Genomic DNA, 24,676 nt, shown 5'->3' on the forward strand with positions numbered 1-24,676 from the left:
ATGCAATGTCAGAAGAGGGAGACAACACGCGGTTGTTTGAGATGGAGCACGGGCATCTTTCACTTTGGTTCTTCAATGCTTCAAGAGTTTGTGCAATCCACTGGACTTCTTCCTTAAATGACTTCAATTCCGTGATGGGATTCTCCATCACTGAAACGGGAGACGTTTCACTCACTTTTGTTGTGCTGTCAAAAACAGAAATCTCCAATGCTACAACCTCCAGCACTCTGTCTGCAAAGGGCAGCAAGTTCATCAGGGGGCAAGTCCCCCGCTGCTGCCAGAACCATAAACACATTTGCAGGGACGCGCTGCAGAAACAGTTGACTGAGGAGGGAGTCGTCCATCTTCGACACCTTCTCCCCCAAAAGCTGACATGTGCCGCATAGTAACTGCGATGGTTTGTGGTCGCCCAAGTCTTGTATCATTAGGAGCTGTTGCAGGCACTTTTGCTTGGAGCAGACGGTGCTCTGGTTGAGCTCGTGTTTCAGCGTGTTGTACGGCTGCTTGGTTGGAGGGGTGAGGAAAATGTCGCATACCTCAGCTGCTTCGCTTGGTATTAGAGCTGCAATAATGTGATGAAATTTTTTATCTTGGGACACGATTCTCCTGGTTGGAAATTGGGCTTCCACTTGCGCAAACCAAAGAACAGGGTCTGCAGGCCAGAAACACGGGAGCTTTAGAGCGACGGCCGAGAGGGCAGGATGTTCCTGTGGTTCGTGGGGTCTCTCCATCGGAGTAGCATCAGTGGTTGCCATTCCGCTTATCGCTGTTGTTTTTGCAATGAGCTGGCTAGCTGTCCAGGACATTTGAAAGCTGTAGCGCTTGCTTTTCAAGACTCCGGATCACCAGTTATGTGGAGGATATGGCCATGTTAAACTGTTTAACTATTTATTTAATACATATACATAATCGTGTGGCAAAAGCCCTGTGAGTGCATCTGTTCTCATCAGAAGCATCTGGTCTACTCCCCGGGTCTGCACATAACCTAATCTAGAGTGTACTAGACAATGGTTGAGTGAGCCGAATGACACTCTTCCGCTGAGGCGCCACATGCAGAAGAATTGTACGAGGGTGCTGCAAGTGAACCGTACTGGAGTGGAGATGCACTTTGTGGCATATTCAACGTAATTTCACTGCGGGTGCTGAGACTGATTGCATGCATGCGCTCTTATAATGGTGCTTTATTTCAACTGCAAGTTTATATTGACACCTTTTTGCTACGTATACTTATTTGAGGCCTACAACATGAAATGTTATACAACATGATGCCCTCAATTTTCCTGTCATTGTCAAGTGTGCCTTCTGCTAGCGAGCGTGCGTTCGTTGTGTGGATGCTGGTGGATGCCAAGTTTTTCTTGCAGAAAATCTGGGCAGTACAATTTTTTTATGGTTTTACTTGCTATGGTGTGCCCGTGACTATCTTCGGCCGGTACCAGTTGCAGTTTTAGCCAGGTGAACTGCCATTTTTAACACTGTTTTCCACAGGCAGAACGTTTTCATTTTTCCAGAGGGGGCCGGGGCCCCGCCAGCTTCCCCCCCCCCCGCCACGTGTGTGTGTCTGTGTGTGTGCGTGTGTGTGTGTGTGTGTGTGTGTACAGGGTGCCCCAGCTAACGTGGACCACGATTTCGAAAAAAACCATGCGTTCTTCAGAACAGAAATTGTGTGGATGTTGTTAGCATTTATCTAAACTTTCAGTACCATGTTTTTGCTAGTCCTTTTTTAAGTAATTAGCCGAGATAAATGAACTCTTTAAATATAGCTTGAAACGTTCAGGCATCAATAGGAAAGTTGTGGAGCTTCACAAATATTGCCTAACCCAGGTACTTCCAACGAGATAGACTTAGCATGGCCGTTTTTATTCGGGAAAAACTAAAGCCCGCAGAGTTTAAGAAATGCCACGTGACAGCGCGCTCTGTGCACCCGAATGCGCCGCGATTACAGCGCTGTCATGAGTGATTTGTAAAAACATCGGCAGCGCCGCGCCTTCTCTTCACTTACCAGAGGTAGTACGGGAGGCTATACGTCACTCTACTTCCTCTGGTAAGTGAAGAGAAGGCGCGGCGCTGCCGATGTTTTTACAAATCACTCATGACAGCGCTGTAATCGCGGCGCATTCGGGTGCACAGAGCGCGCTGTCACGTGGCATTTCTTAAACTCTGCGGGCTTTAGTTTTTCCCGAATAAAAACGGCCATGCTAAGTCTATCTCGTTGGAAGTACCTGGGTTAGGCAATATTTGTGAAGCTCCACAACTTTCCTATTGATGCCTGAACGTTTCAAGCTATATTTAAAGAGTTCATTTATCTCGGCTAATTACTTAAAAAAGGACTAGCAAAAACATGGTACTGAAAGTTTAGATAAATGCTAACAACATACTGTACGAAGCACGAAATGCAACAAGCGGACGCAATCCTGAGGAAAGCCCTCAAGACGGCGCTCCACCTACCGCAGTCAACATCGACCGACAAACTCCTGGCCCTGGGGCTACACAACAGTCTCAAGGAGCTCCAAGAAGCGCAGATAATCGCGCAAATGCAAAGACTAAGGCTATCGGCAACGGGCAGAAGACTCCTGAGTAGATACGGCGGTGAAGCTACCATAAAGGAGACACAAAGCACGGAGACGATACCGGACGAATACAGAAACACCATCAAAGTAGCACCGATACCCAGCAATATGGACCCGAACCTACACATGGCACGAAGACAAGCAAGGGCAGAGTATGTACAAAGAACACTGGCAACTAGACATGACACAGTGTACGTAGACGCCGCTACCTACACTCAGGACAAAAACCACAAGAAAAGCAAAGTCGCAACTGTGATCAACTCGGACTTAAAAGAAATCACCAGCGCATCAATTCGGAACTGTACGGTAGTTGAGGCCGAAGAGGCAGCCGTGGCTCTAGCGGCAGTGGAGGGCTACCGATGCAACAGGTCCTTAACCATACTCACAGATTCACAAGCAGCATGCCGCAACTACCTAAACGGCAGAATCAGCCACAGCGCGCTCCGCATCCTCCGCTCAAGTGGCAAAACCGTCAACAACCAGGCCAAACACACGATAGTTTGGGTGCCGGGACATACCGACATTACGGGAAATCAGGAGGCCGATAGGATAGCTCGAGGGCACGCAACAAACCGAGCATCCAACATTCCCGACCCCACTGGGGAACCCGAGCCGGTAGCCCAAAGCTATTCAGAGATACTCAATTACTACAGAGGCATCAGACGAAAATACCCACCCCCTCACAAACAACTAAACAGAGAAGACGCCGTAGCATGGCGACAGCTACAAACGGGAACATTCCCGTGCCTAAACATGCTCAGGAAGATCTACCCCACGCAGTACGAGAGCAAGTGCCCATGGTGTGGAGACAAACCAACCCTATATCATACCACATGGGCTTGCCAGAAAACAGAAGGGCTAGCCATAATAAAAAACCCGAGTGCGGAACAGTGGGAGAGGATGCTATCCAGCGACACCCTGAAAGTCCAACAAGGACTAGTAAGGCGTGCACGCAGGGCAGCTACCCTCAGCGGAGCCCTGGACTAGGGGAACCGACCCTGGAGAGAAGATGGAAGACTCCATCTGATGCCGCAAAAATCACTGCAAAATAGAGAAAATAAACGTTTTTCATCATCATCATCATCATCTTCACTTACCAGAAAGGGCTTCAACCTTTGCTCGGCTCTGACATTACCAGCAGTGGCTGGCAACGGCGCTCCGAAAAAGCGTTTCGTCAGCAGCGGCTCGTGCCTGTTGCATAACAGTGCGCCGTCATCAGCCGTTTATTCCGATATGACGAGAAGATCAATTTTTTTTCCATCGTTCAAGTCGACACGGAATAGAAAAATACACACGAAACATGCATCATACATCTGAAACCTGTGCGAGAAAGAGCATCATTTGTTACAATGCCACTTTTCTTCAAAGCTGTGCCAGTGGCTAGATACATGTGGGCTCGACTGTCTATTACTGTCGTGCTGCGCAACTGTTTCAAAATATTTGTTTCCAGTGCCTAAGGCATGCCCTATTCAAACGAGCAGAAGGCAAACATGGTCTTAGCCTTATGAGTGGCATGGGGCGACGAGAGGGAAGCTGCCAAGGTATACCGAAATTGGCATTGTGGGGGAAGACCTAGCTCCAACACAATTATGAGGAGTTACTTGACACTGAATGAAATGGGTAGCTTCAAATAGATGCAGGCACAGAAAGGGGACCATCAGTGAAGAGGCTGAAGGAGACATTCTGGCTTTCATGACTGCAAACCCTTGATTAAAATGGCGTACGGTTTACTGACAAGAAGCGAGGTTCAAAACATCAGGCATTCTTTTTATTCTTTCCCGTTCAGGTAGCCCCCGGTTGCACGTGCTCGTGATTACGGGCTCCCTCCAGGAAGGAGGCGCTTCTTCTTCTTTGATCCGAGACTGTGCTGAGAATAATTCAACACACTCCCGGCCACCAAATCACTCGTTCAGCTCAAGCGAATAAAGTTTTTGTATTGGTCTGGGGGTAATAACTCCTTGCTGTTGTTGAATCTTGCAAGAGCAGACATGGCCGTCAACACCCTTGTAGACTTCAAGAACCCTTGCGAGTTTCCACATTTGTCGAGGTAATTTCTCAGCGTGGACTATGACAATATCTCCTGTCTTTATTTCATTGGTGAGTCTCTCATGGGAGAAGTATGTTGATCGAAGTTGCAGCAGATATTCTTTCGTCCACCTCTTCCAGAAGTTCTCAGGCGTTTCCTGTAGGTGTGCTGTCAGACAGCTTCCGTGCGCGTAACGTCCACTGACCCGTCGTTGCTGCCCTGTGGTAGCGTCATTAGTCTCTGCCTATGATGAGGTCCGCTGGTGTTAATGCGCCAGGTTCTTCGCTGTCCGACTCAACGTAGTTGAAAGGCCTCGAGTTCACGACCGCTTCGACTTCCGTAAGCACAGTCGTCAGCTCTTCAAAGTTAAGTCGAGCTTTGCCGAGAACCTTTCTCAGTGGAAGCTTCTTCATCCTGACTAGATGCTCCCACCAGCCGCCCACCATGGTCCGCTGGGAAGAAGAAAATTTCAAGTGATACTCTTCTGGCTCAAGTATGCTGTTACGTCCTCTTGGGAAAGCAACTTGAAAAGCTTCTCTGTCTTTTGACGTCCTATTAAATGTTCTTGCGATGTCTGAATAAATCACGCGAGGTAGACCCATTCGCGCTGCAGAGCTTCCTAAAGACATGAGGAATGCTTCTGAGGTCATGCTAGAAATTAGTTCCAGGTGCGCTGCTCATGATGTGGCACATGCGAAGAGCGCTGTGTAACATTTTGTTTCTCCAGCTTGAGTCACAAAAAATAGTGGTCGTGCGAAGTGAACTCCAGTGACTTCGAATGGGTTCATCAAACTTACATAATGTCGTGCTATAGGAGCAGTTGGAGCATCGCCAGTGCCAATTCTGAAACGTCTGCACGTATAGCAGCCGTGTACGACTTTCTTCACTAATGTTCTTGCCCGGCAGATCCAATAGTGCTCTCGCAACTGTGACAGGGTCTCTCTCATGCTTACCTGTAGTATTCCGCAGTGTGCTCGCATTGTTAGTGATGATCGTGCGGTAGGATGACTAGGTGTTTTACCTCCTCAGATGCATCAATGTGCAACAGGTGCCCGTCGACCCGGAGGATGCTGTCGGCATCCAACAACAGGTTGAGGTCTTTAATGCGAGAGGTTGCCTTTGCTGATGTACCTGTTGAAATCGAACTTATATCTTCGCTGAAGGCTTGCTTCTGTACATGTCTGATCCAATATTTTTCTGCTTCAGTAATCTCTTCGGCTACTAGAAAACGAGTGTGTGCTCTGTTTTTAAATCGGCAGTGTTTGATGAATCTGAATTTCCATGCAGTGACCCTGATCAGTTTTTCGATTCTGCTGTAGCTGTCAGTGTCCAGAATCGATGTCAACTTTGGTTAGTATTTTATCAGGTTTGCTTCAAGCTGTCCCATGAAAATGTTGGCATATGTGGGTCCGAATGGTGCTCCCATGCTAGTGTTGAAAGTTTTCAGGCAGTGAATAGAATCAAATTCAAAATAGTTGTGTGTGAGAACTAACCTAAGGAGTGACAGGTGAACTTCAGGAGCGCGCGCTTGGGGATTGACTGTGAGGGACTTCGATATGGCTTCAATTCCTTCACTCATGGGTATGCTAGTATAAAGGCAGAAACATATAAAGTGACTAGAATAGCGTGGTCAGAAAGGATTAGGTTGAGAGTAATGCCATCGAGAATACAAAGGAAGTGAGGCATGTCTTGAACAGAAGATGGGAGGGTGGTGGGGATCTTTGACAAATGGTGATTTAAGAATTTAGATAGTGACTCGGTAGGAGTGTTGCTAGACACTATATAGACTGACCTGGGATTTCTGCTGTAAATATTTGTTCTATGGGAAGCTTATGTGTTTTAGGAAGATTGGGTCACTTCATTGTGTCACAGAGCCAACTGGCCCACTACAACAAGTTATTGTAAAATGTTAGTGAAAAACATAGCTTTCAGTTCCTTCATTCTGGCAGTTTGTCCTTTTTTTACATTACTGCTGCTTTCAACTGTGAGGAGAAAAAAAAGCAATGTTTAATCACTTGAAAGGTGACCTAAATGGAATTAGTGGATTTGTCAAATGGTTTTCAATATTTATTGAATCAATGTTTTTTTTTTTCACATATACCTTCTCATACAATCTTATGCAGATGCTTTTCTTGTAAAGGGGCCAAAAATGGTAGCCCATCTGGCTAACTCTTGCATTTTTCTTTGCATCCCAGGACACTACCAGGCAGGAGCTACCCAACTGCAAGGTGTGCATCTCTTTTGCTCTCCTGTATGATCAAGTGTCAGCATGCCCTTCTCACATAACCAAGGCTAGCTATGCAAGCACTTGAACGGGGATGTCCTTGGGCTTCTTAGCAGGAATAGTGGCATTGACACATGCGCTTGCTTGTGTTTTTTCATTGACTGTTTATCACCGGCTAGGAAATCTTAAAGAGTTGTCGCTCAGCGTAAGATGCGCATTTGTGTATAAGAACTTTCTCGAATATTGTCGCCGATTCAGTCTGCTGTTTTTGTTGCCAAATCTTGCGTAGTCAGATTGTGAATGCAATGCAAATAGTGTTGTACATTCTAGAACACACAAAGTTTTGTGGTCATTTCTGGCCCTTGGCATCATGGTGTTGTGGCCCTTCAGGGAGCTCAAAAAAGCTAGCATAGCTTCTTAATAATTTCTTGTGGCATCCAGTTAAGAAGGATTTAACACAGCAAGCTGGGCAAGTTGGTGACTGAACATATTCCTAGGGCAGGGAAGCGCAACCCAGACGAAAGACAAAAGGAAGGGAACGACACGAGCGCAGAATCACTCGCATCGTGCTCGCATCGTGCACTTCCTTTTGTCTTCCGTCCGGGTTGCGATGGCCACCCGTAGGAATAAGAAGGATTTGACACATTCCTGAAGCCACTACAATATAAGAAGCCCCCTCACAGTTTCTCCTTATTTTCTACATGAAGTGAAGCTGTGTAGCTGCTTGGCTAGTTGGTTCATACTGAAGCGTTTCCGACCATAAGATTAAAGTGCAAAATGAAAACGGAAAGGGTGAGGCAACAAGGTGAGCTTTCAGTTCTTTATTCTGCTTACAAAAACATCCAATATGTGTAGAAGTGTATTCACACTGTGCAGCTATCTAAAAAAAACTCGCATCACTGCACCCGGCTCTCAATAAAACATCTCTCTGAAGGAAAGAGGGCAACGGACGCACGTCGCCTAATTATTAACCCAAAAAGCCTCTAATAATTATTCACGTTCCACTGCATCTACCCAGAATCCTTATCTTGTCGTGGCTCACACACTGCAGTCGGGCACTGAAGTGTGAATGTGCTTCGTCTTTACCTTTTATCAAAGACAGCTCACATTCATTGACACAGCAACCGGTCTGGCTGACATAGACCTTACCACAGCCCCAAGACAACAGAGTCTCATAGATGACTCGAGTGGGGCATTTTCCGTACAACCTGCTGTACTTCTTAGTGCATGCCACACGTCTTGCACAGCACACAAGAGAACAAGACGAGCACTTCATGCCTTTTCTGCTGCCTTCTTTAGGTTGAGCATGCACCCAGCAGATTCCCAGCTTTTGTTCACCTCACCAACAACCTTATCTGCGTGCTCTGTCCAGCTCAGGTTTCAAGTCAGTTGCACCAAAGTACTCGTATTCTGCTACCTGAGCTAAGGGAGCAGTGGACAGTGTATAGGTAAATATAAAGGCCTGTGTGTATGGATTACTGTCATGCAGACTGTCTTCAGGAAATTTAGACATTTGCCATTTCTTATGTGCATTGTTCAATATTTTATGCAAGTACGCATTAAGTTTAACTTGGTTGGCTACCAGTGTTACTTCACTAAAATTTATGCTGTCTGCAAACAGTCTGGTTTGAACTGATGAGTCAGCTAAAACATTAGGAACAGTGGGGGTTTCCGAGCACTGAACCCTGTAGCACCCCAGACGTAACACACAACCTATGGCAGAGTGACTTTCTTGAACAGTATCAGTTAATTAGAAAGGCCTCAACCCAGTTAACAACATTGCAGTTTCCCAATACTATTTCTAATTTTATTAATAGTTTCTGGTGACCAAGTTAGGAGCACGGAGTAGAGTGAAAACGAAACCTTTCAACCACCCCCCGCCATTGTCAAGGGTAATTTCAATGATTTCCTCTTTCTAAAAACGAAATAGAACTGAACAAGTAGCATTTTATTTCGTCTAATAGTACATTACAAGGATGTTTTTTACAATGAGTGGTTGAGTACTAGCGACAGAATAACTGAGGAGTGCTTTCATCATAGGACAAGTGCTTGCGTCCCGGAGGAGTCTCTAGCCAGGTCCTGCATTTACCTCAATTTCTCAATTTCTATCCTTTTAGCTTGATTTAATATTTGCCTTTAGTGTCACTTTAATGGTGTACTGCACCTAGGCTTTGGATTCCCCGAGGTGCACCTTGCACTCCTTTGTTCGATTGCATGGTGCAGTGCACCCTTAAACCTTGCACTGAGTAGGTGCAGCCCAGCGCACCACAACTGGCACCACCTGCACCTTTTCATTTGTGGTGCCGTGCACATTTCTGAATCGAACAAACCAAGGTGCAATAAGCCCGTACTTCCATTTCCATCTGCACACTTGAAACTTATAAAATGCACTGTTATAGACAGTCTTCAGAATAGGGTTTGCCTGAGCTCAGGGGTGCACGTAGCAAAAAATGGTTTCTAGCACAATATACTGACACGGACAGAAAGGGATGACGGCACACACGGTCATGTGTTGTCGACACACCAGTATGTGTCATTGTCCCTTTCTGTCCGTGTTGGTATGTTCTGCTGGAAACCTTTTTTTTAAATAATATCTTGTTCACATAATTTATTAATGAAGTCTTGTGACCACAAGGTTGAAACAAGTTTCCGGAGCCAGGCTAAGTGTCTGGTCTATTCTGATTACCCCTTGTGACTATTGACCTAAGTAGTGGAGGGTTTGAGTAAAAAATACGGGTCTGATTCGAATGTGTGCAATGACACTGCCACACCAAAAAAGTGGCGATCGTACCTTACTAAGACAGAATCTTGCATAAAAAGTCCGCAGGGATGCAGTTTTTTCTGCTCCAGAACGATCGCAGAGGATCTGCAAGAAAGTAAACTCGGACAAGGTATAGACAACTGCCTGTATCACAAGACATTGCAAGCAATTTGTCAATTGCATGCTGAATGTTGTTTATTTCATGCAAATGTATGTATATCAGTCATTCAGGCCATTGTAATAGTTGTAATTCCATTGTAATTCAGGCCATTGTGGCTGTGTCGCAGTCTTTGAAGAAAGTACTATTTCAAAGCAAGGCCAGTGCAGATTGAGAAGAGAAACTCTTGAGGCTTATGAAATTGAGAAAATGAAAGAAAAGTGTATGAGTACGCCTTCGGTGGCGTTATCAGAAAAAGAGATGCGGTTTCTCAAGTTATAGAGACAGTCGTGTAGAAGTGCAGTGCCCTGCAAAAGTGCAAGCAGGTTGTGATTAAACGCTTTGACATGTATTGGTTCCTTGGTGCGTGCCTTTCAATTCTTACCTTCTTGTTTTTGTTTTCAATCGTCCAGTTCTGTATATATATTGTGCACATGCGAACATAAAAATTTGTAGTTGAAGTTAGCAATGTGTGTGTGTCAAAATTTTCTCTGTCCTCATCCTGTCGTGCTGCACTGTGTTGCCATGACCCTAACCAATTAGCCTGCAAATGTGCTTTAGCTAAAATAACATGTTTTGAATGAGCTTTTACAGTCTAGACTCATTGTCGTCATTACGCTATGCAAGCATGGTATGTGAGCACTGAATCTGTTGCCATCTTGTGATTTCAATGGCGATGACACTGGCTATGCTGGTGCAGTAGACTGTTACTGTGGCAAACCCTGTAAACGCAGTTTCATTTTCATACACTCTTAGGCAAAGTTACACCCTTTGGCTTGCCCCTTCTGCCACACAACAATAATCGTTTTCTGCCTTGATGCGTTTCCTTTCTTTAACGCTGCGAGCCCGGAACTTTCCAGTAACGAAGGGCACGCGCGTTATCAGCATAGAACAGTTTACACCCTTTGGAGTGCCCCTTCTGATAACGCGTGTGCCGTTCGTTACTGGAAAGTTCCGGGCTCGCAGCGTTAAATAAAGGAAACCCATCAAGGCAGATGACGATTATTGTTGTGTGGCGGAAGGGGCAAGCCAAAGGGTGTAACCTTGCCTAAGAGTGTACTTGACTGCACCGCACAGGTAGTGTTGGGCTGCACAATTTCATTTGAAAAAAAAAAAACAAACAAACAAAAACCAAAAAATGTTCGCGTCAGAATCTGTTAAAAACTGTAATCGTTCACTGTGAGCTACTGTTCTTACTAGAGCATTTTTTTATGGTAGTCCAAGAGTAGGCATCTTCAGCAGGGGATGATGTGCAGTGGTCGTGTTCACTGTCCCCTAAGCTCTGCGAAGACGCACACTGCTGCTGAAGGGGTCGCAGTTTAGGTCACCATTGCTGTCGGGTGCACATGTGCTCACCAATCATGTTTGAATTATCTGGCGAGGACCAATTTTAGCATGGAAATAATGTCTGGGCCCACAGAAATTTATGGGAGCCAGCATGAACCTTAACAAGATATGATTACCCAGAAATTGAATTGACTTGAGTCAAATTTATGGAAGTCTGCTGTAGTAGCTGTCAGCATGTTGGCTGACAGCTACTCCTCATTGTGCCTTCACCTCGATGCGTTTCTTGGGCCATTGCCATTGCCTGCGGCCTAATCTGCTTTTCACCTGGTTGTTCCCTTCAGGCTGTCTGAACACAACCTGTGAACATGTGCTGCTGCCTAAGGGGACCAGCGCTCTTGTTGTAAATATCGGTTGTGGCTGCTTCCCTTGCATTCTCTTGTGCTGTTTCACCATCAGCCCAAACTGCTTGCCCTGCTGATATAGGACAGGCTTCCCTCTTCGCCCACCTTCCAATGAAAGCATACGGCTCATTTTGTGCAGTTCAGTGCTGCCATGAATAGCTAGCCCAGCCTTTCTGCATGCTCTGTTTGATGGCCCAGAAGGAAATGGAGAGGCCATGTCATAAGCTTCATGGTAACAAAGAACGAAGGGTACAACACGTTCTTCGTCCTTTGCCTTAGTGCCAAGTTTTGTCTGTTACAATGAATCCAATCCAGCTAACCTAACTTGCAGTCCCAATAAAGCCTCATCTGCGATGACACAGCGTCCCAGTTTACATTGGATATCAAATGTATTTATATCCCAGTCACTGATGTCTTGCCTGGGAGGCTGGGTGTGAAAGGGATTATTCTTTGCCTGCTATAAATAAAACGATGGCATATGGTCACTGATTTCAGTGTATGAAACACCAGCATTCTGTAACTACTCAAACATACTAAGTAAATAAGACTCACTACTGGAGTCAAATGTGTAGGAACACTGATGATGTTAGTCAAGTCCATTTGAGTGAGCTAATTCTAAAGGATTCATTGCACCTAAATAAGCGGAAATCACTATAATAATGAAAAATCACCAAGACTTTAAGGAACAATAAATGACAAATCACTATTGAAAAGCATGAAAAAAATCATTTGTGGAGCCAGACAGGGGTCAATAGAGCACCGTAGGAGGGGTTCATAATTGTATACAATTATAATTGCTCAGCAACAACAAAGTATTTGACAGTGTACAATATTTGTTCAATAACATAGATTTGTTACAGCACAAAGCATCATTACTGGGTACTTATTAAAGTAGACTGTATGTCGACTAAGTTAAAATGCACACTTGTTTGTATTCAACGTAATGTTAACAGACAATGATGCCCCATCAGGTACCATTTCATCACTCTGCTGATTTCATAGAAATTTATTCTCATTGGAAACTGAACACATCACAGTCATCGATGGGCAGCCTGTTTCTAACAATTAAATACCATTTTCTGGCAAAGCCAATTCTTTGTTTTCGTGTTAGAATCCTTTTGAAGCTGACCTGCCCTTGGGCCAAGGAAAGGGCCTCATGTTGAAACATCAGCTTCGGGCAAAGCCTCAAGTTTAGACAACTATGGCCACAGCTGCTCTCGTGCTAGCTGCTGCAGGCACTGTTGCTTCTCGTCATCCTGTTGGGTGCACATGTGGGCAAGTCTACCTGCCACCATCTTGGAATAAATGCGACTGACAGAGATGCAAGGCAAAAGAAAAACCCCGTGTCTGGCCTTGCTTTCTTGCGACTCGTTAGCATAGCTTTTTCCAAGATGATAAATTGCCCAAATAATGGCCTTCCACGATATTCTCACAAATCTGCAGGAGAGCAGCTAAGTGCTTTCTTACCAACAACTACCATATTGCTTGTGCTAGAAATATTTAACACTGGGAGTTGCGAGCTGTTAAGAAACATTGACGTCATCTTTGCCAAAACTTGTTTTTTTTTTATTACCTTTCCTCATAAACCTGGCAGACCAGGAGTACCGTAAGTTGCTTCATTTTTCTCTTGGCCCTTCCTTGGTAACAATGATTTATGAGTGTTGTAGCATGACATATGTTTGACAAAGCTGATGAGAGATGGCTTCAGCTTGTGCAGAATGTTGAGTCTTTATTTTCAGGACCATGTTTATACTGAAAACAGTACCTGGTGCTTCGCACTCATGTGCCAGTCACTGAATGTGCGTGCCGTTTGATGCAACATAGACTACCAAAAGCAAAAACAGTAACAAAGTAAATTGACACCAATTGGCCCTCATGTCAATCCTGTGCTAGTCAAACTTGTGCTATCACAGGAGCCTCACTGATTAGTGCAGGAATTGCAATTCTTTATTATAATGATGCTAGCTTCTCACTAGTGGTCCAAGCTGTATATCTGCACAAGCATTGCATGTCCTCAATACCAAAGTAGTGGTGGTTTCGCTCCGAGCAGCAGTGAGACCCTGACAATGTGCAGATTCTCAGTGAACGTACACTGATGTGAGGGGTAAAGAATGCATGTCTAGTATTTCTATTATGTGTAATAAATGTGGATTTGCTGTCAGCAAAGTATGTTTTCTCTTACATGCCCAAGTTAGTCTGTCATGTGACCCAAATCTAGTATGGGTGCATGTTCCAAGATGTACCTGCTGTGGTGGCTTGTAGTTGCTTTGGCATTCCACTTCTAAGCCCAAAGGAGCATGATCAAATCCCAACCTTGGCGGCTGCATTTCAATGGGGGCAACATGCAAAGACACCCATGTACAATGCATTAGGTGCATATTAAAGAGCCCCAGGTGGTGAAAGTTCATCTGGAGTCCTCCACTATGGTGTTCCTCATAATCATATGTGTTGTTTTGGTGCATAAAATCCAAAAATTTAATTCAAGGTCTTTCTTTTTCTGAAATGTGAAACAGAAAGCAGTGATCAGGGATGTGAGTGCTGTGCCAATTATGCCATATTGCGCCAAAGCATCAAGTGCACAAATTGGCGCCAAAACACTAATTTGAATGAAGTTTCCAAATTTATCAGGGTGTATGTGTCTGCAGTGGCAACCACCCAGCCATAGACATGCATTCGCTAGTAATTAGCCCTGCAATCCAAGCCTAAACAATCTGTTCCAGTGTGGGTGTCTTTAGAGTGTGGGTGTGTTTGGTGGCATAATTCAAACCAGGCCACAAGAAAATGAAAACAGTTTTGTGCTATACAGTGAATACTACTGTTTTACAGCGTGGCTGTTAGCCTCTAGTTGGTCGGGATTTTCTGTATCCGTCAGCAAAACAAAACAAAACAAAACAAAAAAATGCCGTAAAAAAGTGCATATCTCCTGCAGAATCAGGCGTACAAAACACGGCTCAGTATTCATATCAATAAAGAAAATCACAAAACAAACGTCAAAACCACATGATGAATAAGGCGCCTGTGAACAATGCGAGGCATATTCCTTCACCCCACATGTGTTTCCCGGTAAAGATTATGGTTGCATAAGCTGTGCCAATGGGAAAGGGGCAACAGCAGCATACGAATCAGTGAGTCACTTCACCAAACTTCATATATAAAAGGAAGACCTGCCTAGCAACTCATTCAGTTCATTACAAGACTGCTATGGGTAGACCACGTAAAGTTAGAACTCGCGAAGAGCTGCATGAATATGATGAGTGTGAAAGAGTGCAAAATCGTAATGCTCAGCAATGGTGTCATGCTAAGACTATGCAGAACAATAAAACATTTCATATCCCTATCGACGGTGTTTGAGTGGTTTTCTAACAGCTTCACTGGCCATCCACTTTTTCAGGGTTGGGATAGCGAGTAAATTTTTTTTTATAAAAGTGTTACATGTTTGCATATATGCTGACCAGCTAAAGATGACTTGATCTGGTGCTCATTTCATGGAGCAGTCAGGAAGGAAAGCCGCGCTGGATGAACAAGGTTGTACAGTCTGCTCAGCGTGTAGCTCATCAGCTTCGTTATAAATTTTAGAACTAGATTTGGTGCCCTATTTCTAAACATATTCCGCACATGCACCATGCCCGGTTACCGGGGTGATAGTGCGCCACATCGACAAATGACCTGCTTGCTTTCATGAAACTTCTTGGTCACAAATATCCGATGGAAGCCGCAATCGTCAATCAAATTTGCAGTCTTAGGCTACACTATTTTTTGCACAGCCACACCACACAAAATCAGGATCTTGCCACTGCAGAATGCAAGCCAAGGACGTAAAGTTTTGTATTTAGTCAACCTTAGCAGCCAAATTGTGTTCATAACACAACAATAATAATACTTCCATTCCAGATAATCACTGTGCTTCTACTTGCAATACTTATTTTTCTTTAATATTCGCCACAGAAGATCAGCCTTATCTGCCGGACTTATCGAAGCTAAACTACCAATACATGTCACCAATAGAAATAACAGTTGAAGGTGTCGCATGCCTGATAAATAACCTCAAGCTAACCTCACCCTATGGTATTGACGACATTACTTCTAAAATTCTGAAAAACACGTCATAGCACGTAGTAAAATTCTGTCTCACATCTTCAAGTTGATGAACAGGATCGTGAAAAAACATTGTTTGTGACACCTGACGAGTTTTATGAGTACAAAGTTCTCCCCTTTGGTCTCTATTCCGCACCTGCCACCTTTCAGCGAATGATGGATACTGTGCTTGCTGAACTCACATGGCAAACCTGCATCGTTTACTTGGATGTCGTCGTTGTGTTCTCAAGCACGTTTGACCAACATCTCGCACAACTCGAGAGTGTCCTTGCTGCGTTCCCTACTGCCGGCCTCACCATCAATCCTGAAAAATGCTACTTCTGGTTCCAAGGGCTCAAATTTCTTGGCCATGTCGTTGGTCCTAAAGGCATCCGACCAGACCCCAACAAGTTAGTTGCCATCGCCGAGTTTTTGCCACCCAAAGACAAGAAGGCTGTCCAACGCTTCCTTGGTTTGTGCGCCGACGCCGACACGTGATATATGACCCTGGTGATTTAGTGTTGCTCTCGAAACCAACCAGGAAGCGTGGATTATGTGAAAAACTGCTGGCCCACTATGTTGGACCCTATGTTATTACGGAGCGTATCAGCGAGTTAACCTACCGCATAGCACGTCTCACATCAAATGGCCGACGGTCAGCAAAGACTGAACTTTCTCATGTCACCCGTTTAAAGCCCTTTATTTCTCGACAGCCTGTTTGACTTGCCCGGCGGGCTTCGTCTGCGCGGAGGGAAATGTGACGCTCTTAGGTGCATAGTGGGTTCACGCCTCAACAAACAGTATGCGGGGGCACCGAAGAGTGGTGAACGAAGAAGACGACGTGTGGCTGGCTGGCTGAATCTCGACAGGCGCTCAGCTGATCAAGGCATCGCTTCTAACTCTGCCTGGCTTCAAAGTAACGCCTTTTGTGGGCGTAACAATATATATTTATATATGTGTGTGTGTGTGTGTGTGTGTGTGTTTATATATATATATATATATATATATATATATATATATATATATATATATATATATAGAGAGAGAGAGAGAGAGAGAGAGAGAGAGAGAGAGAGAGAGAGAGAGAGGTGAAAAAGGCCACTGGCCAGGCCAGTTCTGCGCTGTACCGTGAGTGTTTACGAAATTTCGTTGAGCTGTGACAAAGTCTGCATAGGTCAAACCGGCCACTGTGTTAACGACCGCTCAAGGGAGCACACATTATCAATTAAGAATGGTGTGGTTTCGTACCTGGACTGGGCTTCATGCGGCTGCGCACCGCTGTTTGGAGACGTGTGTGTTGGGAAGAAGCCGGGAGACATTGACCCGAGAGGTGCTCAAATACTATTATATTTAAGAAGAAAGCTGTATTTATGTTTCATCCATTTCTCTTTACAACAATGAATGTGAATTGTTATATCCTGCATTAAGATGGCCTGTCTGCACTTGCGGCATCTTCGTTGTGTGCGCATCTTTGGTAAGCACACGTATTAGGGTGTTGTGCTTGAAATTAAATCACTGCAAAGCCCGGCGTTCTTTCTGCTGGCCCCTTTTTCTTCCGTATGTTATTTTACATTGCGTCAAAATACCTTTATTAGAAATAAGTGTTTGCATAGTTACGTGGGGGGCCTGCTGTGTTCAGAGAGCTAACACAGCAGCAGCAACAAATTACTCTCACAAGAACAATGTTCTTTTTTGGCTTGCATCTTCCTCCTAAAGACTATGCAAAGCAATAATTAACATAAAACCAATGCCTTTAAATGCTCCGGTATGGATACTAAAGCTGTAAATTAGTCAATCAGTGATGACACCATCAAATTTTAGAGAGCTTTCCACTAGCTTGAGCTGTGAGAAGTACGCTTCTTTTTTTTTAAGCACTGCTTCAAGTATTCTCACTGGTTGTGATATGCAGAGTGATCATTCTACAGTTTTACGTATTTCTTAAATATCGCCTGTTGGAGATAACATAATTATAGTCCTTGAACTGGATTGTTCAGAGAGGCCGACATTACTTGCATGAGAATCTTAAATACATATTCAAGTAATAAACAAAAAATTCACTAATTATCTTCTTAGTTAATTACTTCACAGCACATATGGCAAAATGCAAATTATAGTGTATTCACTTGGAATTTCCAGAAAGTCCCCAGTTTGGAGATATGCACCATCAAACTTGCCGTAAAAATTCACTGTTGTTACACTTACTTTTTTTGAACAACGTGCTGTTTTATGCATTGCAGTACAAAATGAAATGGAATGTCAATATATCTCATCCAACACTTTGGGAAAAAAATATTTCTAAATTAATTGGCGTCATTCTGGAAATTCATTTCAAGCTGATACATCTTGCAGTCTCACCCCACTTCTTGCATCTTGCAGTCTCACCATTTACGTTTATACATCTCCAAGATGTATAAACGTAAATTGCAATATACGTCGTAAACTAAAAAAATTTAATTAGTAATATTTTAATAATTAGTTCATATATGTTTTAATTTCGTATGCTATTAATGTCTGCCACATTGAACAATCCAGCTCAAGGATAAGAATTATGCTATCTGCTGCAGGCAGTCTATAAAAAATTATGTAAAATCTAAAAAATGATCACCCCATATTTTATAAGTTCCCTGCAATTAAAAGGCCTTTTTGCATGATCACACCATGCAGAACTGCATGGAATATCATATGGCACAATATGCAGATATGCTTTGAGCTTGACTGATAAAAATTGAAGTTCTTTAGAACAATGTTTAAACATATCTGGCTTAAACGAAGACTTGTCCAGTTTTTTCATAACAAAATAAAAATTCAAGGTGCCAACAGCTTTTCGGAAAGCACATTCAGTGGTTATATGTAAAAATGTTGCTTACCCTTGCAATACATGTTGGACCCAAGAAACGAAAGAATGTGTGTTACCTTATGACAGCTCATAAAGTGAGGACATGAATAACATTCTACATATTGAAAGGTTGCACAGTGAAAAGCTAGCAAGTGTTTGCTACGGTGTGTGCGAAGCCCTCAGGTACCAAAGAAGCACAAATGACCATCTACACAACTTTGTATTTACTGAATAGAGAAGGCCTGGAGTCATTGTTTTGACAACTAGAATGAACACCCTTATTAATGACTGGAAGTCTTTCTGTGACCCATTTGTCGTGCTTGATTGTGAAGAAAGATATTTAAAAGCACAACAACATTAAGGTTTTCCACCAAAAAACATTACAAGCAGTGCGAGAAGATGCATGCTTCTCAGATAGTGCTTTCGGCACAGTCGTGCCGAGTGCTGCTTCCTTAGAGTCGCCAGATTGTGTGCATAAGACTGAAATGATTTATTGCCAGAGTGGTGACACGTGTTAGTGAGACCTCTAGATAACTGGATGTGATGGATAAGCTTTTTTGATTGCGTTTGGTCGTAGCCATGTCATTTCAATAAATGTTGGCTGCAAGTGAATGCTTGTTCCTCTTAATAGCAACATTACGGAAGTAGCGGTAACATTCCTAAGGGATGAGGTTTGTCAATGCATGTTTCCACTGTAGCGTTTCAGTTGAATAAAGGGCACTTGTTTCCATGGTCGTTGCACAACCCAGACCTTGAGGAGCAGCTGCCTTCCAACCGGAAGCTGAAGGAGCTGATCCACCTGGCCGAACTGTGCGTGGACCTGCTTCAACAGAACAACGAGCACTACTCCGAGGTGAGTTTGACAAGGCTGGCTCAAATATGTCAGGCTTTCTCTGATCCACTCACCCAAGGGCTTGGCACACTGTGTGCTATGGCTATGGTAACTGCACGAAGAAAGACATGCTTGAAAGAGTATTTTAGAAAACACCACACTAATGCACATATAATAGCATGCCCCTCTTTCACCTTTGTCAAATGTATGCTAAGCACAGCTTGCAGATTGCTGGAAATTATGCGAGCCGATATTATTGAGTACATAATTTGTGCGTGGTAGGGGTCTTTGAGGTGCTCTATCGTCACCATTGTGATGTGGTTCTTGAGGATTTAGTCTATATTTTTTCTTTTGTGATGCTTTGTATTGCTGTGCGGGGCTCATTTTCATTGCTTTGGGGGCATCGTTATTGTACAGATCTTTTCGATGCTACAAAAATGTGTCGCATTATAAGCCGTGGCTGTTGTCAGTGTGCATCCGTGACAGCCAGGCTGCCCATTCCATGGATCTCATACCAGCCAGTATTTTGCAGGGCTGCATTTGGAGCGCCCAAGGAAATTGCCATTGAAGTCTGTTCCTTTGAGCACTTGGTTTAGGCTTACAATTGCAAGCAAATAGCTGATGCCTTTCTGAATCAGCCACATCTCTCTAAACTTGTGAGTGTTAATTCTAAAGCAATCAACATCACCAATGCTGGCACAACAGCTGGAGCTTGTTGTTAGAGACACAATGAAGAGGGTTTGCCGGCAAAATAGCAAGCCGCACACTGGGACCCTGCTGTGCTAAAATGTTTCTTTCTCCACCAAGAATAAATCGGCAATAAAAAGCTTAGTGCAGGTGCTTCCACTTATTTTTCTTTGGGTCTCAGACCACAGCTAAGCACAGCACATGGTTGAGGCACTGTTTAACTAGGAGAAATTAGTAATAGTTGTTAATAAGGGCATGCACTGTTGGTAAAGTTTGTAAAGAGTTGTAACAGAACGCGATTAGTGTAACCATAAGCGACAGACAACGTGTGACATTACTTGTGGCTCAAATTTCAACTAGGTGATGGTGTAATACGGTGGTAGAAAAATCAGGCTTATCTTAAGGAGAATGCCCTTAACATCGCTTTGTTTGGCTCGAATAATTTCTGCATATCTTGTAAGGGCCCCACAGAAGCCTTTTTCATGCATGCTAGTAGGAAGCAACCATGTGAGCAGGTCGTGTTGGCATTATTTGGTTCACCTACCATTTTAGGGCATTTGTCATGAATTATGCGTTATGAATGGAGGGTAGCATGATGACAACATCGGGCTTTGACTAAATGGCTCTGAATAAATTGTAATGGCTTACATACACCCGAATAAATTCAGGTGAATGTCAATTTCTCCCTTTCATGAATAAGTGGCTGTGCTACTTGATACCTGCTAAAAGATGTTCAGGTCAACATTCACACCACAATAGACAACCGGTTCCACCAGAGAACTGTGGAGCTAATCTTGTGCGAAGCTTCTTAACTGTGCCCAAGATTATGTATGCTTTGAGGTGGATTCTCACCGCATTGCACTTTCAACGGCTCATGCCATATGGGCCATAGTATAGTGGACGCTTGTATTTCCAGCATGCCACTTGGCTGAGGCTGCCAGCACGTGCCTGCTGCTAGTGGCTGAACATCTTTTATATCAGTATGCAAAAGCCTGCCTCTTCCCACATTCATGGAGAGCACAGCTGATGGCTGGCAATTTTTTTTTTCATTTCTGTCTAGTCTCTCATGAGCAATGTTTTTTAACTTTTTGACTGCCGCTCCTGAGTGTACCACTAGTTTTCTGGTGCTCTGCATCAGAAGCATGCAAGAAAGAACACCGTGTTCATAAATAGCTACACACAGAAAATGTGTGTAAGTTCTGATGGCACGTGGAGTCACATTACTCTTTTTTGGCAGAGGGAACCACTTTGACAGGTTTAGAAACTACTGATGAATTCTGAATCAAAAGGAGCTTACAAACAGAGAACAAGTTTGGCATGAAATGTCCAATGAAGCCCACATGCTAAACAAACCCAGCAGATGTTTAGCCACAAAAAAAAAATGCTGTTTTGTGACAGATTATTAAAGGAGGAACTGAAAATACTCAAATTATACTCGTGCTTGGAAAAAATTGAACCAATTTGAAAAGGAAAAAAAAAAGTAGGTGGTCTGCAAAAGATACCTGCCTCTGATGCCTTTATAAGAAGGCTGATGTTGGGTGCGAGCCTTGTTTAAACACTGTACATTCAGTTGGAGACATTTTGTGTGTAATGATTGTCACATGTACAAATAAATATGAACCAGCACACATAAACTGTATGCTCTTCTCCGAGGTGGTGAGCCAGCAATTAGGATTGGCTCTTTTCACTGAGTGGAGCCTTAGGGTGCTCAGCCTAATAAAGAGGCTTTACTGTATGTTGAGGGCTAGTGCAGCTTAACCTGTGGCTCCATTTTGTGTTTCTTTGTGTTTCTTTGGCAGAGCTGCTGCCAAAGCAATGCTAGTATCAATTGTAACATTCCAGATTGTTTAAGAGAACTTGATTTACCTACTATACTATACTACTCGTATATTCCCATTGCAGGGTCATTATTTATGTACATCAATGTGTTCTGGCTGCCAGTACCTATTGTTTGGGTACCAAGCAGGATACAATAGCCTTGGCCAGAATCTGCATTTGTTGCAGTTTTTTTTTTCCACTTGGCTAACGCTTATTTTATATCGCAACTTCAGTAGGAAGTTGACCTGCCGGCATATCGCACATGGGTCTTTGGAGTTTGTGAGGATGTTTTTGTAATTAGTAACTTTGTTTAGTAATTAATTGACAAAATTAATTTAGTAAAATTGTAGTGGCAATTTTTACGTGCAGTGACACAAGGTGCATCTCACTATGCCAAGACTTAAGCTGTGGTTTCATGCAGGTGCACTGAGGCAGGCTTTTGCACTGAGTGGAATGGCTGATGCAGGTAGGCTGCTTTCTGAACTGAACACATCTCATCACAGTGCCATGTTACATGGTCGTAATTACTAGGAACATGACAGGCAAAAGCCTTCGCCACCCATGTATTTCCACGTCGGCATGTTCTTGGCCAACAAAACAGTAAACATGTGCGCCCTTGGAAACAAGGGGGCTGTATATTGCCCGCAATATCTTGATATTGTTTATTGAGTAAAGTTCACTCTGAATTGAGAACCAAATTTACCGAGGATGGCCACCTGGTACAGCAGATGTGTTCAGTTCCTGAACCCATGCAGGGTGCTCTCTAGTGCGCACATGATGCTCTGCATGGGTGACAGAGCGGTTTGTTGAGCACACTTGTCGACCGTGATGCTGGAAGCGTAAGTATAACGTTTTGATGGGCTCATCCTACAAGCGTGCCTTCGTGGCCGCAGTGTGCATGGAGCCATTGTGCCAGAAGGTGGTGCGGCTGTCACTTCACAAAAAAAAAAAGCTAAGGAAATGTATACAGAACCACTAGAATTAAAGTGCATATACAGCACACCTGATTATTAACCCAAGCAGGCCAGATGACCATTTGACACCTCCCCGATTCAGTGGAGATGCCAATAAATCGTCATCATCATGACTGAGAGAAAGCCTTGTTTAAAAGATGCACACAGTGGTTTGAGCCCCTTGGTGGTCTAGCTGCTACCTGACACTTTTTGACTATGTCAAGAAAAGCTGAACCATCAAAGTGCTTAAAGCTGTGCATTCATGTTCGCAGCGTGGATTTGAAAAACACTTAAGGAAACAAGTAGTCTGGACAAGCGTTAGACGTCAACTGAGGTTATCAGCTGTATATTGTACACAAATGTACAATATACAGGCATGCAAGTGCAAACACTACGCAAGCGAGTGGGCAAATGCACTTATCACCAAGAAATCATCATGTTCCACAAACGCTAAGCTGCACAGAGAAGCAGATAAGCAACTAACACTGTCACCGCTGCATGTGTGCTAGACTTTTGCTCAAGCACTCGAGCTCTTTCTGGCTTATTTATTTATTTATTTATTTATTTATTTATTTATTTAATTTCGTACTCTCAGGACCCGAGGGTATTACAAAGAGGAGTGATCTAACAATAAATTCTTAATCGCTATTTTAAAGGCGGCAAGTTCTTCGATCTCAGCGACGGGGGTGGGAAGGTGGTTCCAGTCACTGCTTGTTTGTGGCAAAAAAGAGGCACGGCAAGTGTTAGTGCAACATAAAAGAATCTTAACCTGAGTTTATGATCGATCCGTGAGGACACGTAATCTGGTGGGAGGAAAAGCTTGTTTTTGTGTGTTGAGTTTAAGCGGAAGCACTTGCGGCGTGACCAAAGTGTCGGTAGAACTAAATTAGGTTTTGTTGAAGAGACGCTGGTGTAACGTGAATAATTAGAGAGCACATATTAGGCAGTGCAGATCTGAACGGATTCAAGGGTGATGATTAATGTGGAGCTAGATACGTCCTACCCATCCATCCGTCCGTCCATCCGTCTGTCTGTCTGTCTGTCCGTCCGTCGGGTCCGTCCGTTCGTCCATCCATCCACCCACCCGTCCGTCCGTCCGTCCGTCCGTCCATCTCTCCGTCCGTCCGTCCTTCCGTCCATCCATCCCATCCCATCCCATCCATCTATCCATCCAATCTGAGCTACATAGATGTAAGGCTGACACATTTGTCTTAATTATTGCCAAAAGCTTGAAAAATTTATCTGGTCTGCCCTTACATACCACACGTGTAGCGTTGAATGAAGAAGTACAAACGGACCTAAGGCAATGATCTGCAAAATGTCCTCCCTCATTACCTTCACATCCACTGCTGCCAGGTGCTCCCGCAATCTGTCATTAAGGCAGTGCCCATGTTTTGTTGATATAGCTTCTCCTGCATGAAAGCAGTACATATCTTGTACTTGACACCAATCATGCAAGGAACAAACTGTGTCGCATGTCTTTCTTTGCTTGCGGTGTGCGTTTGCGCCCATTGGACCACAGGGCTAAATCTTTCAATGCTCGCGGCAGCGTGTTTCGTTCTGTGTGTTTCTCAAATCCACACTGCAAACACGAATGTGACATCAAAGTACTTTTCTAGTATTTTGGGCACAAACTTAACTGAAAGATTCAAGCTCTAGGTGACGTCGCCGTCTTGTATTTTTGAGACTTCAGTAGCGATTTGTCGGGTTGACATTTCATGTGGCTTCCGTAAAATAGTGTCACAGTGTGCATCCTTCTAGTGTGCCTCTCATCTTGAAAATATTTTATTAAAAAAGGTGCTATCGCAACTGAAGAATGTATTCAAAAACCTGTTTCGTCATTGGCCACTCTTGTTTAAAACTATTGTTGCTTACCCTTGGAAACAAAGGACCTCTTTTGCAAAGGGCAACTGGACGTGTCACAACCAGCCAATAGATAGAATGGTTAATGAGTGACCATTGAGGTGTGCTAATACTCAATATCTCAGAGTTGTAAGTTTTGACTTTCTTTTTATAGAAAAAGGACATTTTGAATGCATGGTGCAAGTACAAG

At 43.8% G+C, this 24,676-nt stretch overlaps 1 protein-coding gene across 9 annotated transcripts in view; it reads left to right on the top strand.

Moving 5' to 3' along the window:
• The window catches only part of Cadps (calcium-dependent secretion activator 1), a 450,894-nt gene that overhangs the window by 217,260 nt on the left and 208,958 nt on the right, over positions 1-24,676 (top strand). For 8 of the 9 annotated variants that reach the window (XM_065428684.2, XM_065428681.2, XM_065428685.2 and 5 more), the window contains 3 exons: positions 6,789-6,821; positions 13,018-13,029; positions 19,083-19,186. In XM_065428684.2, coding sequence (XP_065284756.1) covers positions 6,789-6,821; positions 13,018-13,029; positions 19,083-19,186 — 149 coding nt within the window. The remainder of the gene's footprint in view (positions 1-6,788; positions 6,822-13,017; positions 13,030-19,082; positions 19,187-24,676) is intronic. The other variant, XM_065428682.2, reaches the window with a different exon arrangement.

Source organism: Dermacentor albipictus, chromosome 6 (genome assembly GCF_038994185.2).
Source record: "Dermacentor albipictus isolate Rhodes 1998 colony chromosome 6, USDA_Dalb.pri_finalv2, whole genome shotgun sequence".
Classification (NCBI taxonomy): domain Eukaryota; kingdom Metazoa; phylum Arthropoda; class Arachnida; order Ixodida; family Ixodidae; genus Dermacentor; species Dermacentor albipictus.